Source organism: Lineus longissimus, chromosome 19 (assembly GCF_910592395.1).
Source record: "Lineus longissimus chromosome 19, tnLinLong1.2, whole genome shotgun sequence".
Classification (NCBI taxonomy): domain Eukaryota; kingdom Metazoa; phylum Nemertea; class Pilidiophora; order Heteronemertea; family Lineidae; genus Lineus; species Lineus longissimus.
Window position 1 is genome coordinate 2,106,292 of NC_088326.1, and position 16,687 is coordinate 2,122,978.

The following is a 16,687-nucleotide window of genomic DNA, read 5'->3' on the forward strand; positions in this document are numbered from 1 at the left end:
GACATGCAATGCAAATTGATATTCGGCTATTCTGGTGTCTTTGGGTAAACATGGCGACATGAAAATGATATGATGAGCGTGCTATCTCGGTCGTGGCGTGCAAAGACAGTGCCAGTGCCTGGTGGGACAGAACTGATGCATACAACGAGTCTCTCCACACGGCCAATAATTTACAAGTAACCAAAATCATGGTGCAAATGGACCTGTATACAGCTCCCAAAAGGAGTGTTCGTTTACGTCTTCTAAAGCTAGTGCATCTAAATTCAGGTCATCGTGGGGTTGTGCAGACGGGTTCGAGTCCAAACAAGGACTCCACCCTCTTCTATATATGCATTTCCGCGCGTCTTTTATTCTGCAACTTATTATGAGACAACATTAGCTTTTAGAATTATTGTAATTGACACAGGAGTTGATTTAGTTTCGTGTAAATTTCGTGAAATAGACATGCTTTAAAGCCTTTGCATGCACCCAGACAGTCTTGTAGACATAATGTTAACCACAAAATTTTCGCGACCTGGATTTTCGCGATTTTCATTTTCATGAATCGAGATTATTCACACTAAATCCGCGAAAAGAACTCGTCCCAGAAAAATTCGTGGTTTACATTTATAATTGATCATGAGAGCTTCACCAAAACACATATAAGTTGCCTTCTTCTATTCAGCTACTACATTTTGCAAGCATAGAATCATAACAGTATGTAATAATTCCTCTAAATTTAATTGGCAGCTCTCATGATGAAATAAAATTGTCAAAAACGAAAGATTTTTCCCGAAGACAGGACAAGTACAGAAGGATACCGATCGAGCTGGGTGAAAGCTGAGAGTGTTAGCAAGCTATGTAGACCGATTTGGACCAATCAGAATGCAAGTGGTATTCACTTCCTAGACTTTGACGAATGATGTTATACAGATTATTCACTGCTACCAGGTTATGCAAATCAGTTAGAATCTTCATTCAAGTGTCAGTAAAAAATCTTTCGTTTTTGAGAAGATAAAAAGACTAAAAAAAATAACAGGCCAGCAACGCCACAACGGGACAGGGTTAACCAGACGAGAGAGTTGTTGAGACCAATTTCAAAGCAGTTGGGATACGTGAAGACAATGTTAAGAAAGCAATAATTTGATTGGCAGCCGAATGGGAATTAGCTATTGATTACATACTGAACAAATTGCCTTAAATCCTTTGGGTAAATACTCAAGAATTCAATCAATCATCAATCTACCCAGCGCTCTCATAGTTTCCTGTTCACCAAAATGTGTCACCGTTGTTCAGTTGCTGGTCTAGTTCTACCGATGGACAATAGGTGTCCTTACCGAACCCTGACCTTGTCCGCTTCCTCGAACTCCGGGAACTTTCCAAGAAAATGAGTAATCCTAAGCGTGACACGAAAAACAAAATCCTTGGACGAAACTACACCAAGACCCGACCTCACAACTCTGTGGAGTCTGTAAAATTTGGAATGGGAAAATAAGTTCCTACTTAATCTATATTTTTTCCTCATCATTCCTGATACCGAAGTTTGATGTTCGGCTTTCAAGGTCAGGGTGAAAGGTCACTGGCGGACCTCGGGATCACGCAGGTCAAGGTTATGCAAGGCGTAAATGCCTCTCTTCAAGGCTAATCAAACATGGCGTGATTTTTCTGTTTCTTCAGATTGTCAAATTTTCAAAAACCCTATGATAACAGTGCGCCAAGGTCGGCCAGTGACCACAATCTGGCTTAAATGAAAAAAAAGTGGATATGTACCTGCATTAGGGCCTATCTCCACTAGACGAGGTGGGGATTTATCTAGATTGCTTTGTGGCCTACTCCGGGATAGGGAGTCTTCTTTATCAGAGTGGTTCAACATCAGCATTGGAATTGTTTCCTCACCATTTCCTGAGAATTAAACCACACATTGAAACATTGTAAGCATTCTGGATGGACCAAGCAGCTCATGCTAGTTTCGATCACTGCCGCACAGTGACGCTGCTGTCGAATTGATAGCAGCGCCTCCTAGTGGCCGTGAACAGTTTACCGGGATCAGTAGAGAAAGCTGTGTAATGTGACGAGACAAGGCAAATTTGAGAAAAAAATATCGTTAGTGTTGTTAGTGTGGATTGGAAAACATTTCAGTGTAGGTTGATAAGACGCGCATTTAATGAAACGCTTAGGTGTGGTACATGCCAAAGACAATAGGGTAGGACAAGGGGGACTCTATACAGTTCCAAAGGAGGACAGACCATGGTGCGCAAGCAGAGAGAGCAGGATATAAGTCAAGAGACAGGTTCCAGAGGTTAGGGGTCAGAGGTCAAGGTGAGCTAACGATGTCCGTACATTCCTCCATGCATAACAATGTTAGAGGTCATGGCTAATGCTTTTGGTGGCAACGGTTGCTAGGGTAATGTGTAACGTTACCATAGGTACCACTTGGTAACCACATTATTTCGCAGCCTGGAACTAATCATGCAACATGGTCGGTAAGGTAAACAAAGACCAGGTCGCTTCCAAGCTTGGATATGTAAACATTCGCTTGCCATGGCGCTATGTTACCATGGCAACGTAAACAGTGAGAGACTCCCTCTCCCGGATGGCGAAAAAAGCAAAAAAAGATAAACATATCTCCACCTACATCTTCATATATAATACAAATAATACACATACACCAGTAGAAATGCATCAAACTGTATAGATAAAACCCGGTACAGGTATTTCAACGCGAGGGGACAGCACCCGAGTGAGTTATTCACCAAGATGACAGCAATCTTGTTTTCCTGATGCTGTGCTTCACACCACATCAAAATACATTTTTTGTCGCGTCAAACCAAGCAGCATCCATAACGTTATTATGAATTCCAAATATCGTTTAATTTTCAAATTATTGAACGAATGGTGTAGACCAGTAAGATTTCCTGTTATATTGGCCAATCAGATGACAGTTTACATTATTGTGTTTCACCCCATCGGATGCTGCTCTCAATGCTAAAATTCTAGCGATATGCTGATGGCAACTGCTCTCGATTGTCGTTTTAAAGGTGCTTGAACCTGGCGTATTTGTATCTGTATTGTGTGCCCACACCAGCATGGTTAGTGTCAATATCATCAGCACTATATACAAATTAAAGGTAGTCGATGACGTTCAGAATTAGTATCGCAAAAGGGTTGGAGGGTATGTTACAATTTGAGAATAAAACGTCAAAAACGGGACAGGTAAAGGATGTTATTGTTAGTGAATTGATAAAATATTTTAGAAAAATCTGTTCTAAGAGACATGAAGGACTGATGGAGGGTTAAAAGCTGACGGGCTGCATATACCCCCATTTGTAGCTTAGATTCTTGATGTTATAGTTAGTACTGTATCATCCAAGCTATTACTCTTGCTGAACAGAAGTAATTAATGAGTGCCATCTGCAACCCATACGATAAATATAGTTTTTACAATGGTAATACCAGATGAGTAAAAACATCTTTTACCGTGGTAAACATAATACTTTCACTTGATGAAAACAACCTCAACATGGTAAAGTTTACGTGAATCGACCAAGAATACAATAGTAATTTTAGGCAGTAATTAAAATGAGATTCGCCATGGTGAAATCTTTATTTTTTACCATGATGGCAAAATGGACACAAATTTCGTACGGAATACGTGTACCACCTCACTGATCTTTGGTTGCCAGGTAGCGGATCATCACAAACTCCTTAATGTTCAGCAAGAGTAATGTCTATCCTCTTTGGGTCTGGCTGAGACCGCCTACACTATTTAGCACCATGACATTAAGAATCTGTAACCGAAGATATTACCAACATTGGCATCGGTTTGGTAGCAATGAAGTTTTTTTCAGTGATGTGAAGATAAAATTTTTGAACATGTTAAAAATCAAGTAGGAAGTACGTATAAGAAACATGGGTTTCCTCGACCATGTGGAGTTGGGTATTATACGAGTCATGTGACACCATGTGGTCAAGTGACAAGTCATGTGACATGCTGAAAACCCTCAGTCCTAGAAATGATAAAACAGCTCTTGCATGCACGGAAGCTGAAGCTCTAATGAGATTTTTAAAAAATTTAAAGTTCTACCTGTCACGGTGAATGACCTAATGTTTAACGAATTTGTCCTTCACCAAAGATATACCTTCTTTTAAACAAAAATATTGAAGATTTATCTTTGGCGTTTTTTATATTTTGATGCATTTCTTGTGACCCATATCATAACAAAAACAACTGTTAGGATATGAACAGGATATGAAGAACTGTATGTGAATGAACAAACTTGTTTATATAATACTTGCAGAAAATTCCATTTCATTCGGACAGTAGATGGAACAACTTACCATCGCCATTAAACAGTTTGATCCAATCAAATACTTTGAAAATGTCACGTGACACATTACCACTGGAGTACGAGAAATGGTGAGATCGTATGAGCCAGATACGTCATGAAACTTAACTATTTGTAACAAAACTCGCTTGATCTTTCCCATATTTTAAAGGTGGTGGTAGCATTGTTGTTGTTTTTTATGTGGGTTGATCAAGAGCCAAAAACAGCTCTCTGAATACGGAGTAGAAAACTTGCAAATCGTCCTTCACACGATTCTGTGAACCTTCAGACACCCCTGGTCTGTTTGCAATATCGTAATTTCATTTTTGGTGAGCAGGAATGTGAAGTTATAATTGCATTCCCAACTACGCAGCATCCACCCAAGCTCCTCTTCAATCTTACAACTACCCACGTTGTACCTATCAATAGTAGAGATAAAAGTCATTGCCGGTATGCAGAGAGCGTATCAAGCTCACATTAAACCTCCCCAGATTGTACTCAGGTTAACGCGATGTTGACATCGGTTGCTATGGCAACGGTGATATACACTGATGGCAGTGTGAAATCTACCAAATATGTTTTGTTCTGTTCTCCACTTGGCTGTCACGTGATGCCATGACCTTTTGTCACTAATTCGAGCGTCTTGTTGTCTGCCTGAGTCGCGGAAACACGCGAATAATTACACGACTTCAAGACGCATTTCATCGAATGATTACACCTGGTTTGTTTTGTATTCCCGTCACATCTTAATGTTACATGCATTACCTACAAATCGATGCAGCCATTTATGATTAGTCGTCTGTAAACCCAAGAGAATGGAGCTTTTTATGCTTCTTTTCTTTCCAAGAAATACAATGCTGCAGGAAATATGGAAGCACTTATTTCAATATTTTCATAAAGTCATACAAATATAGTTCTGGTACTTTTTCTATCGTATTTATTCTGTGACATCAATCAAAAGCTATTGCGATCGTCAGACGAACAAGAAATCATCATTTAAACTTGATGGTGCTGCCACCATAACAGTTGCAAAATACAGTTTTTTTCCCTCTAAAACTACTCGTGCACGAAAAAGTAAATACAATTTGTGTGTTCTAACAATTCTGCCGTTTAGGGACGGGATTGAAGCTGCCATGATCTACAAAATCAACTTATTGAATATTCCCTTTAACCCTTAAGAATGTAATAAATCACTAAGGATCAAAGGTGAAGGTCATTATGGAGGTGAGAACTCAAGCTTAGTAGAAAGAACAAAACAACTACCAAGGAATTTAAAATCTGAAGTTTTGAAGCTTTTATTGGGCGGCTCCTGTGGACATTTTCAAAGTACGGATAAAAGGATAATGGATGCATGGATTTAGAATGATGATGATGAAGAGAAACCAAAAAACTATGACTGATATCTCAGTGGAATGATAGGACAGATGGCAAAATATTCTCATGCCATAAACAGGAAAAGGAAATATTCCTCCAAGTTTAGGAAACTCCCTTCCCAGAACTCCGCTTTTCGAATCCAGAACGAGGCCATATTGGGAAAACAAAATCACGTGGCAAACATAGTTGACACACCATTGGTTGAAAGGCTCTCACCTCGATGTTTTGGACTGAGGAGGAGGAGGAGGAGGAAAAGCATCTCTTTATGCCACAGAAATGATGGGTTCACCTGTCAAATCATTCACTAATTGTCAGATCTGAAGTTAGATGTACGTGTACACAGCTGACCATGTACATGACGATGAAATGGAATGGATGACAGCCATCTTGAATAACCAAGGTAACCAACCACGCATGCTATGTCACGTGGTTGTCGTAGAGCTTGATTTTTCAAAATGGCGAGAAAAAAACAAAAACAAAAATGAACAGAAAGCTAGAAGCCATCCAGGCGAGTTGCGGCTTCACTGCATTATCAAACAGCATTGCATGTGCTGACATCTACTGACAAGTACAAATACTATACCTCTCTCTACTCTGGCCAAACCTGGTGGAAAGAACATGTAAAACGGTTACTGTTAGCACACAGAGAAGGAGATTGTCTAAATCCAGGGGCACGTACTTCTCATTAACATAATTTATTCAAATGTGTACGTGTACCGCACGGGATTTCGACAACCCCCTGCGCAGACGATGACTGAAGCGGCACAAGTAAACAATGGACTTGAAGAAGAGAAAATCTAAAGACTCATAGTTCGACTTCTAAGATGTGTTTGTAAGGTGCAAGGACAGACATGTATAAGAAGAGATTAGGTGCATTTTTGTTACGTCTTCATGACGTCAATGTATTTAAATGAAACATCAATAGTGACGTCATACTGAAATTAGCCAATCAAATGAGCAGTAAACATGTGATATTCAAATGTTTAATAAACTTAGAATTTAAAGCAAAATAATATGGTAAAACTATTTACAGGTATGTTGTATTCTTGATAATATTATCAAGCAAAATGTGTAAATATGAAAAAAATGTGAAGACACTGTGAATTAATTAGCAAGAAAAATCGAGTATATAATTAGTAATTGTGAGGTTATTAGTGTAGGGTTAGTATGTCATGTGCGCATCTCATTAACGTAAATAGTGTAATCAAACGGGTCTGTGCCGTTCTAAGCAATCGCATGAGGAACTGTATTGAAATGTTTTCTGCAATTCTGTAAAATTCTTTTCATCACTCACTTCCCACTCGTGAACAGCTATCAACATCGAATACACTCACCCATTTCTGCAGACTTATCATCACAATCGTATTGACGAATGTAAAGCCTCTTTGGAAATCACAAATAGAGGGCAGTTGTCTTCCCTGACAAATCTGCTACCCCGGTTTCTGGGGGCCACATATGCTACGCAATCATAAGGATCTAAACGAGAAGGGTTACCTGACCTCATAGCTACAAACCTGAGTATTTGCAGTATGAGGCCGTAAAAATGGCATCCCTTCTTCGAAGCCATTTCCTTGAGCCCAAAGGACTGGTCAATGCTGTTTCTGGGCGATCGGGACAAGGCAGGCAGGTTTGACTATAACCTAATCGAAGCTCTAAGGGCTAGGGGTCTAAACTGGCTATGTAACTACTCGTGAATCTGAATAATATGGTTAGTGGATGTATAGGAACAGTATCATGTATAGTACATAAAAATGACGGGAAGAAAAAATCGATGCGTTCTGAATCCTTTTTTCCTTTTTTTCTCTTTCAAAACAAAACTTCTGTCTGCAACTTTTGAATAAGTATTTCAATCTCTCAAGATGTTATTATAATGGCGCCATGGATAATTTTTTTTCGATATTGAGCTTAATCTTGCGTTTATTAAGCGTATTCACACTTTGAAAAAAATATGTCAAGGCTTTGTATTCTTCGCTACTGTGTATGAATACCAGAAAGTAGTTGTCGGACTACCGCCAGATTATTTTACATCACCAACTGATTTGAATATTCAAATTAGCTCAGTGTGGTCATAGCATGCAGATTCCAAGTCGAAAAATACAAGTTTTAATTTTTGATGAAAATGTAGACAACTTAAAAAAAGGTTTCAAACGCCACGATTTCAAGATTGAAAAGTAGAATCAATTGGAATTCCCATCCAATCGAACTGCTAGAGAAAGCATCGCCAAACAGACGTTCAAGGTCAAGGTTAGCATATAATGGTTTGACTTCCGTTTTGATAATAATCCCTTTAGGATGTATAAAGTGGTAATATTGCATCATTTGTCATCATCCTCACCACCGTCAAAAACTGATCATGATAGAAAACTGGCCTTGGCCCAGTGACCTTTCAAGGTCATTATTAGCCAATCAACAATTAACGCCTGCACGGTCGGGTAGGACAGCTAGAGCAGAAGATAAATAGGATAGGTTCAAACTGGTGCACACTTCACAAGCTTGATTAGGTCCATTAGCCGATCGGCCAAGCAGGAGACATACTGGTACTTTAAGGGACAATTTCAAAATATCTTTAAGCCGCAAAATGAAAAATCATGGCTAGTCATTTCATCTCTATTTTACCTCTTGGCTGCAACTCGAAAAAGTTGAACGAAATCCCACAGCGTTCAACATAACTGCGTCGACAGTTTTTTTATGTAATTCAGTTATGACATGCTGAAATCACAGTTTCATGAATGCCATTTTACAATATCAAAAAAATGAAATTATGAAGGCAGTGATACCACATTTTCGTCTTTTTAAAAGGGAAGGGGGTCCAGAGGAAAACGAAGAGATTTCAACATTTGTAGCGTTAAGATAATTTGAGTATGCTCCTTACCACCTCATCGGTTTGTAGGTAAGTCACCGTGATAATGAACAGTCCTGCAGTCATTAGCCCTGGCCATCATATCCTACGGGTGATATAATTATATCCATTTCCACTTCGTTAGTCAGCCATGACAGGTGACCGCCCTATCGTAGGATTGGCGTGCACTGGGTCACCTAGGAGTGGGTGGGCTTGTCAAGACAATAAATGTGAACACGATACTGAATTTTCTTTGGGCTTTATAGCTAGTTTGATGACTTCTATCATCAATGTTCTGTCCATTAGTTCTTTCTTCATTCTTTTCTCGAACTGATATGGGCATAATCATTTTCTGTTCAGACTAATCCCCACAATCTAGTTATAACTTTTTCCTCAAAAGTCCAATTTGGGACAAACCTATTTCTTTAATATTGAAACACCACCAAATCGTTTACCTTGCAACACATCTGTGGTGAAGATGATTTGTTGAAGGAACATGAAGTACATGTAGTTTCATTGGTACACTTCACATGTACAGCACATGAAAATGCATTTTTGAAATATTTAAATCGGGGGGGGGGGGGTACCCTTAAAATTCATAATGATGCCTTGTCTTAATTTCTCAACCCCATCAGTGCATTACACAATTGAAAATGTCCAAATTCAAACTCAATTTTCAAAATTATAAACGACAGAGTAGGCCATTCAGCGATCCCACTTCAATACAATCATAGCTCTTTACTGTGGAGAAAAATTAGGCTTGATATGGTAGAATCAAGACCTCATTACATCACTTGTTTAGTGAAAAGAACGATTATGAAGCAATCGCGCTAAAGAAGTGAAGAAATTAGAGTTTCTACTTCGTTCTCCAATGGGATTGGCCTTACGTATGGCATGTTTAGGCTAACTTGTTCGTTCGGGCATGTGACTAAGTTAACTATGCTAAAGTATGGGTAATGTTCGCCACTAAATAATGACTGCCGACAAACCGAGGGTGGGAATGCTTAACACGTCCCAAAGCAGGGAATCATGCACCGTAGTGTGGATAGGTTTGACAGAGAAAACCATGAGAAAGAAGTTAGAAATTCCAAGCAGAAGCCATTAGACCGTCGGAACACAAACTCGAAAGATGACGACACTCATCTCCTGTTTAGGAGGAGTGAATGTGATCAAGAAGATTGATGCCTTGTGACTTAGCTTAGGGCAATTAGTATCATACATTCTTGTCGCTTGCAGGCAAAAGATATTGGGTTCGATTCCCTTCAAGTGATAAGTCTTACTCTTCATTAATTTTTGTCATTAATTTTTTTTCACCTACAATTTTATTTTTGTCTAATTATGCTTTGCTTCGTCACAATATTACAATTACCATGGGGTTGGCAATGAATGAATTTGACATTATTTAGGATTCTAATTCACAATGGATATTCTTCTAGTGTAGGATGAAACCAGAGGTCCGACGGCCAGGATAGAAAGAAAATGCAAGGTATCTTTAGGCAAGGTAACAGTGACGGGGTAAAACGGTGCCATATCTGAATAGCAGAAGAAGAAAGTGCACCTTAATTATAATGAGATAATTAGGTAATTAATAAATAATGAAGTTAGTAAAGAACCAAGTCTTCCCATCATTTTACTAATTAGCCATATTTGTGACTGTGAGGAACCTGGGTGATCCTTTAAACATGTCTAGAAATCGCTGAAGGTGTCTTGATGAGTATGACGATGAGGAGGCTTGAGAGTATATTTATGTATATCTACAACTGTGTCAGTACATAGGGCAATATGAGCTCTAACTCGTAAGCTTGGGTGGCATAAAAGTTTTGAGCCATGTCATGATTTCCCTTGTGACAGATTAGCTTTTGGTACTTTAAGGGGACGCTTAGGCATGGTTGTGTGTAAACATGATGCATTCTCAGCTACTGGAGGTCATTCGAGTTCAAGGTTACAGGGATGTTTTCAAGGTCACTGGAAGTCAATCCAGGTTCAAGGTCACAAATATGGCGGATCAGGGTATAGAGGTTGTTGACACTTACTACGGAAGGGTATCATTTCCTGTATTGCCCCTCCTTGGGCTTGAAAAGAAAGAAAATGGAAGCAAATTAAAGAAAGGTCAAGGTCATTGTAGATATATCACGTGTCACGTCTACGTCATCAAAACTACGTCATTTCCGGTTCGAACGCTCGCTCAACGAGGTAAAGAGAAAGTTTAAGTTTGGCTGAATTACTCACGAGAAGAACTATTGCAGAAAAAGTCTGATTTAAGATGGAGTCTCAAAAGTCGGATCTTCTCGCCTACTTAGTGTTGACACTACTTCATTTACCTCGTTCAACCGCATTAAACCTATGACGTCACATATCACTTCATGCAGGTTTCATATCCGTCATGCGCTGTGCAGACAGAGGAAGGATCCATTGCATTACGTTGGTTCATAGTCACATTTACACATGCACGCACTCCAATGGGGTATGGGACACAGTTTTACTCGTCATGGAAGCGGGACTGTGATTGGTCAGTTCCTCGAACATTCTGTCCGAGGCTGTTTCTGACGTCTGCAAATAACCTACATTTACAGTATTTGGTGCAATATCTACTCCTCGATAACTCAATGTAATCAAAGGGCATGGGCTTTGACGAGTTTGTCGATGACAAAAAAAAATTTTGATTTCGTAAATCTGTAACTTATCCACATGCACCGAAACCACCAAAGACGTCCCGCCACCAGGGTTGATAGGCACATGCAGGTTTGGCGCCCCATGTGTCAGAAAAGGTAAACGATCAATTCATCCATCAACAACATGCCATACACCAAAACCAGGTCAATCTCGCCCTTAAAATGTGGTTCGACTTTCTTCAAATGGACAGGAAGGAAATGTGAATTTGTGATCGGGGCAGATTTTTTATATATATCAATTTGGCTGAAATTGACCTGACTTCTGTGCTCAACCATCTCCATGCAGTTTTCATCAGTCAACTAGCTAACACTAAGGCAATCAACATTATTGTCCACCGCGTTTTTTCTTTATATTTGGGCTGACATTATTATCATATTCAATGAGAAATAATCAACCCATTTTGAAATTGATCACTGAGAGTGCATTTTTATTCCTGGGAGAGGGGAAGTTTTTTTTGTTTGAGGTTGTCTTTTGACTCAAATTATATTCTGTACATGTACATGAACAGACAGAAAAAACGTGCCGTTCATTATCATTTAAAATGTATGCAAATAAGCTTGCTTACACATTTGCATATTAAACGAGGTGGTCAACTTTTGCTAGTTCGCCCTACTGAGAGACATGCATTGTACACTATTGTCTGTCCGATCCCTCCCCGCTCTTAATATAATAATTATGACCTCTCGATGAACATTCTAGGCGCATTTACGTAACCAAAGACATGTGTAAAATATTGATAACCATCCTTTCTTGAGGCATTATAAAATTCATGGATTCAATGCTGAAATATGTGCATTACTAGTTACATGCACGTACATTGATATGTGCATTATCATGATTACTTGTAACAATGCTTGAAATCGTAATAATGTTATTGTAACGTGGTGTGCCCTGGTGGCTAGATTGCTCAGTGTGTGTGATGATATGTTAGTGTTGGAAAACGAACACCGTCTCGTTTTGTCATATTCATGATGAAAACTAAGTGAACGCATACCACCCGTGATATTCACATAATGGGTGACTAAAGTTGCCTTGAAGGTTTCTATGCTCTGAGTTTTTTATCTTCATTATTTTGAGAACCTGCAAATCAAAAAATGTTTTCGCTATGCATGTGCAGACACGACGAACCCAGTTTCCTGTTCTGGATATGTATAAGATGTCACTACTGTGCCAAATCTATATTGTTCCTTGAAAATAATATTTGTCCATTAGCTACAAATGTAGCATTTTAAGCCATAAAAAGACGGTCTTTGTTTTTGATAGTCTTGGAAGTATTTTAAACTGCGTCAATTGACCATGTAATGTTGTGATATATTTGGTGTTGAAATTTGCGTTAGTTGGGAGTACTTCCACCAAAATGAATGGGGGACAAAAATATCATTCTCGCCACACGCCACAGGAAAGATGCCACAAATACCATTATTCCATAGGACAATAACATCCGATTATAACCGGATATGACATCATATAGAAGCTACATCTTTTCACGTACGCATGCGCCTTCACCAACACTTTTAATGGCTGACAATAACACAACATGGACCCTTCAATACGGGTATATGCAACAATCAAAAGGAAATTTCAATGATTTGTGAAGATATTCCAATGTAGGCATTTTGAAATTTGGAGAGATTTGATTATCGAAAAATCATTCGAAGGAAAATGGTAAAGACATTGAAAGTAATTCTCTAACTTTTCTCCACATATTTGAGGCATCTTATCAATCTATCGGGTGAGTAACCGAGAATCATTCCAAAAGCAGAAGAAAACAGTGTCAGAAACCTGCTGACGGTCAACAATTTCTTCAGGGGTTTTTCTCATTCAAGATGGCCGACCAGTTGTTCAACTTTGAGGTAGAAAGTTGTAAAACCTCGGCCTTGGTGTAGTGAGATGGTTCCAGCAACTTGTTGCAGCTTCACAGGGGTGTTTTACACCAATGAATTGACACAATCTCTGGCATTTACGCAATACGTCCCTGTCAAGCTGTTTATCGGAAATGGTTCAATTCAAGGTGGCCATCGCCATAAGTCGTCCGAGGCTAGACACGACGTGTGAACCATCTGCATCCTCCGAGCTAGTGCAGAGACTCCGAACTGAGTTTATGAATGCAAAATGAACCTAAAAATCTGATCAAATTTTTTCGAAAAAAAGGTATGAATTGATTCTCGGCTAAAGACCTACGCCGCTCGTATACATTGTTTTTATCTGTTACACAAGGAGGCAAAAATGAACTTTGCCGCTTCACAGTAACCAGCTGGCACTCATGTCAACACGATCAAAATAAACAAAAGGATTAATCATCTACATCAGTGTACACAACAGGAATGTTGAAACATATATTCACTGATTATTTTCATAATTGAAAAATCTTAAATTCTAGATTCTAAATTTCAAATTTGTAACGAGCGGCTTAGGCCTCAAACACGTTAAAGGCAGGTCATGCAAAAACTCCCCTCCAAAATGCTGGTTAGTAATAAATACCAACTGAAGGGTCCTCAACCGGTTTGCTCTGACGTCATGATTCGCCATCTCAATGTCATGAGTTTTAAAAAGATGAACATTATGTACAGTCATCCTTCTGAAAGCTTTACCAGGCCCGACTTGGGCCACATTTAAACAAACTTTATGCTTTTGATCTGATTCGAGATTGTTTTGAAAATTGTATCGCATCGATTTGCACTAATCTCTCAACTAATTAATGGCATTATGAGATGAATAATGACGTCACTGAGCTCAAATATCCGAAAAGGAAAATTAGTTGCCATATTATAAGCTCATGGGTTGACAAATACAATGTCATTCGAAATAGAGTACACGATGATGTACTATCAACGCGTACACAATTATGCACCTTCAATATGTAAGTTCACTGTCATGTAAAGGTGTACGTTAACATTCTTACTCAAACTGAGAAAGGTAAGAAAGAAGAGAGGGCATGTACCAGTTTTTTTCAAGACAAATATCCGATAAAATTTTCTTTAATATTTTTTTATCAAGAAATACCAGTAACACGCTGCTAAAACAAATTAAGACGCTCCGACTGAACCACGTGTCTCATTTAATCAGCGATTAAAAACAGCAAAATATGGAACAAAAAAAATCCAAAAAAAAGTTTAAAAAAGCAGGTGTAGGCCGGAAACTAATCGAAATAAACATGACTAAATTTTATTTCATTTGACCTACTTCGGTGTCAGGAATAATGCATTTTCATCCAATTGTTTCCTTCATTGAAAAACAACGACATAAACCGTATGAAACATGCACAAAAACCCATTTTAAAAAATCATCCGCGTTGTCTCCGAGATAACGCGAGGGTCTATCTCTTCGCATGCGCAGCGCAGGTCTTGCAGCTTTTTCCTGTGAGAAGGCCTGACCATGCGCAGAGACATACCATGAAAGTGAAGGGTAAAACTAAAACCTGGAATAAATAAAACCAATCACATCTTTGGTGACGTCATCAGTTCTTGAGGAGATCTGATATTAGACATCGTGAATAGCAGCTTAGAGTAACAGCGAAAGATGAGAAGCACCGTGGATGAAATCCCAAGGCTTTATTTTATGTTAACTACAACAACGGTTGTACATAAGTCAAGGATAACTCGCGAAACGAAAAATCAACAAATTGCTATCTACATAAAGACAGTTGATATGCAATTTTGTAATCAAATATCCATCCTCCGACGATTTAGAATTTTGCAGAATTGACATTGCATTGACAGTTTTACTGACTTTTATATGTTAAATCTATTGTAAGATAGGCTTATGCTCAATATTGTAACTTAAGAAACGACCTATTTTGCACATAGGTCGTGCTGGCTCTGACCCCATATGTCCTTCACATTTTCGACTCATAATCCATAAGCTATGTTCAGTCGGATTGAAGTCTAAACCCGATGCAAAAAGGCCTTGAAATTCACATGGTGCTTCTCAGTCAAAAAGAATTGAGGAATCTCGTGCCCGGTGATTAGAGTCTAACACCTAATGATATTCCTGATTTTATATATACCTCTACCAATATAAAAAGTGTTTCCTGGAAAAGCACGTTGTTATTACGTCATTAAGCCGTCATCAATATTTGAAAATTGAAATGTAAATAAACATGTATACACGACGTGTCCGGAAATAGACACAAAAAAATCCGACAACTGAATCTACGCTCACAACATCTATATTAGATTTTAAAATGGAATAAGAAGAAGGAGAGTTTGTTTTACAAAAAAATAGGGAAATTACATGTTTTTATTTCACCATCAACTTTTGTTTAAAAATTTAGTTTAGCTAATTTGAAATTTGGAGCTACTCTCCTTTTTTGGCCATTAATACTAGTGTTGCTCTCAATGGCTAAATGTTCCGGCAATGGTGTTTCACTAAGAGAAGGAAGAACACTCCCGTGATTGTTTAAAACCCTCACAGTACGCATATTTCTCTCAACTACGAAATATGAGTAAAACGATCGGGAAAAGTAAAACTCAAAAAGGGGCCACCAAAACATTCTGACTGACATCTTCGGATGAAAAAGGGTTAACTTTTTACACCTAAACTAGCATTTACCTAGAATAATCGAGGTTCCAAGTTTGATAGAGTCTAATGCAATATAGAAACATCATGAATATTTAGTAGATAGCAAAATGATTACGTATTACACGGTCTTAGAAATGATGTCATCAGAACATGTGCAAACGTCATAGCTTTACGCGTGTTAGAGAATTTGTATTGGGCCAGCTGCAGGGACATTTTAGATGTATGTATTCATGATCGCTCATCATAAACTGTGTCGTTGTTTAGAGTTATAAAGAGCACTGCATAAACGCTGTTTAACAAATGTGTTATATGTCATTTATTCCATTAAGTACTGGTTGATGCAAGTGTAAACAACACTTTAAGAAGCAGGTCTGTTAACATGACAAGTAATATTACAATGTCATGTATGTATGGAAAATGCTGTGCGTCTTTTCTGAATGGGGAAACAAGGCGATTCTTTCAATAGATATCTGTGCCATCTTATCTCGAGCGGCAGCAAGATATCATTTGACCCGAAACGCTTAAATAAATTGATAAGTGGCGCGTTAATGTCAATGTACGACATGTAAGTACAGTATTGACATGACTGAGGTATCTCATAATCTCGCGAGAGTTGTAAGAATCAAAGCGAGAGCCTTATTTGGAAAAATATCGATGATATCTACTCCAGTAGCGATGACGAGTCATACGGATCAACTATCACAAAGCGGTATTGCCAATAACTAAAGGTCGCAAAAGTATCGCAAATACTAGGAGGTCGCTTTTTCTACAAGACAACAAAGCTGATACATAAGGTTATAATAATATATTTTCAAATGTCTTGGAATGCGCGACTTTTCAAGACGTGGCCTCCCACGCAGAATGAAACATTTCATCTTTTCCGTGCAAAATAAAGGTCAAAGTTAAAGGTTGTTGGCAAGGTGACTTGAATCAAGAATGGGAACGCGCACTTCATGAGACAGATACTAATGCCACC

The 16,687-nt window shown here is 38.6% G+C and overlaps 1 protein-coding gene across 24 annotated transcripts in view; it reads right to left on the minus strand.

The window, feature by feature from the left end:
* Positions 1-16,687, minus strand: part of LOC135502854 (potassium voltage-gated channel protein Shaw-like) — a 90,758-nt gene that overhangs the window by 14,637 nt on the left and 59,434 nt on the right. For 14 of the 24 annotated variants that reach the window (XM_064795976.1, XM_064795975.1, XM_064795981.1 and 11 more), the window contains 3 exons: positions 10,551-10,589; positions 6,262-6,282; positions 1,750-1,881 (listed from right to left, as the gene is read on the minus strand). The exons of 3 other annotated variants lie outside the window; for them this stretch is intronic. In XM_064795976.1, the coding sequence (XP_064652046.1) occupies positions 1,750-1,881; positions 6,262-6,282; positions 10,551-10,589 (192 nt within the window). Of the gene's footprint in view, positions 1-1,749; positions 1,882-6,261; positions 6,283-10,550; positions 10,590-15,741; positions 15,775-16,687 lie in introns of all 24 variants that reach the window. 7 more of the 24 variants (XM_064795993.1, XM_064795990.1, XM_064795987.1 and 4 more) reach the window with 6 other exon arrangements.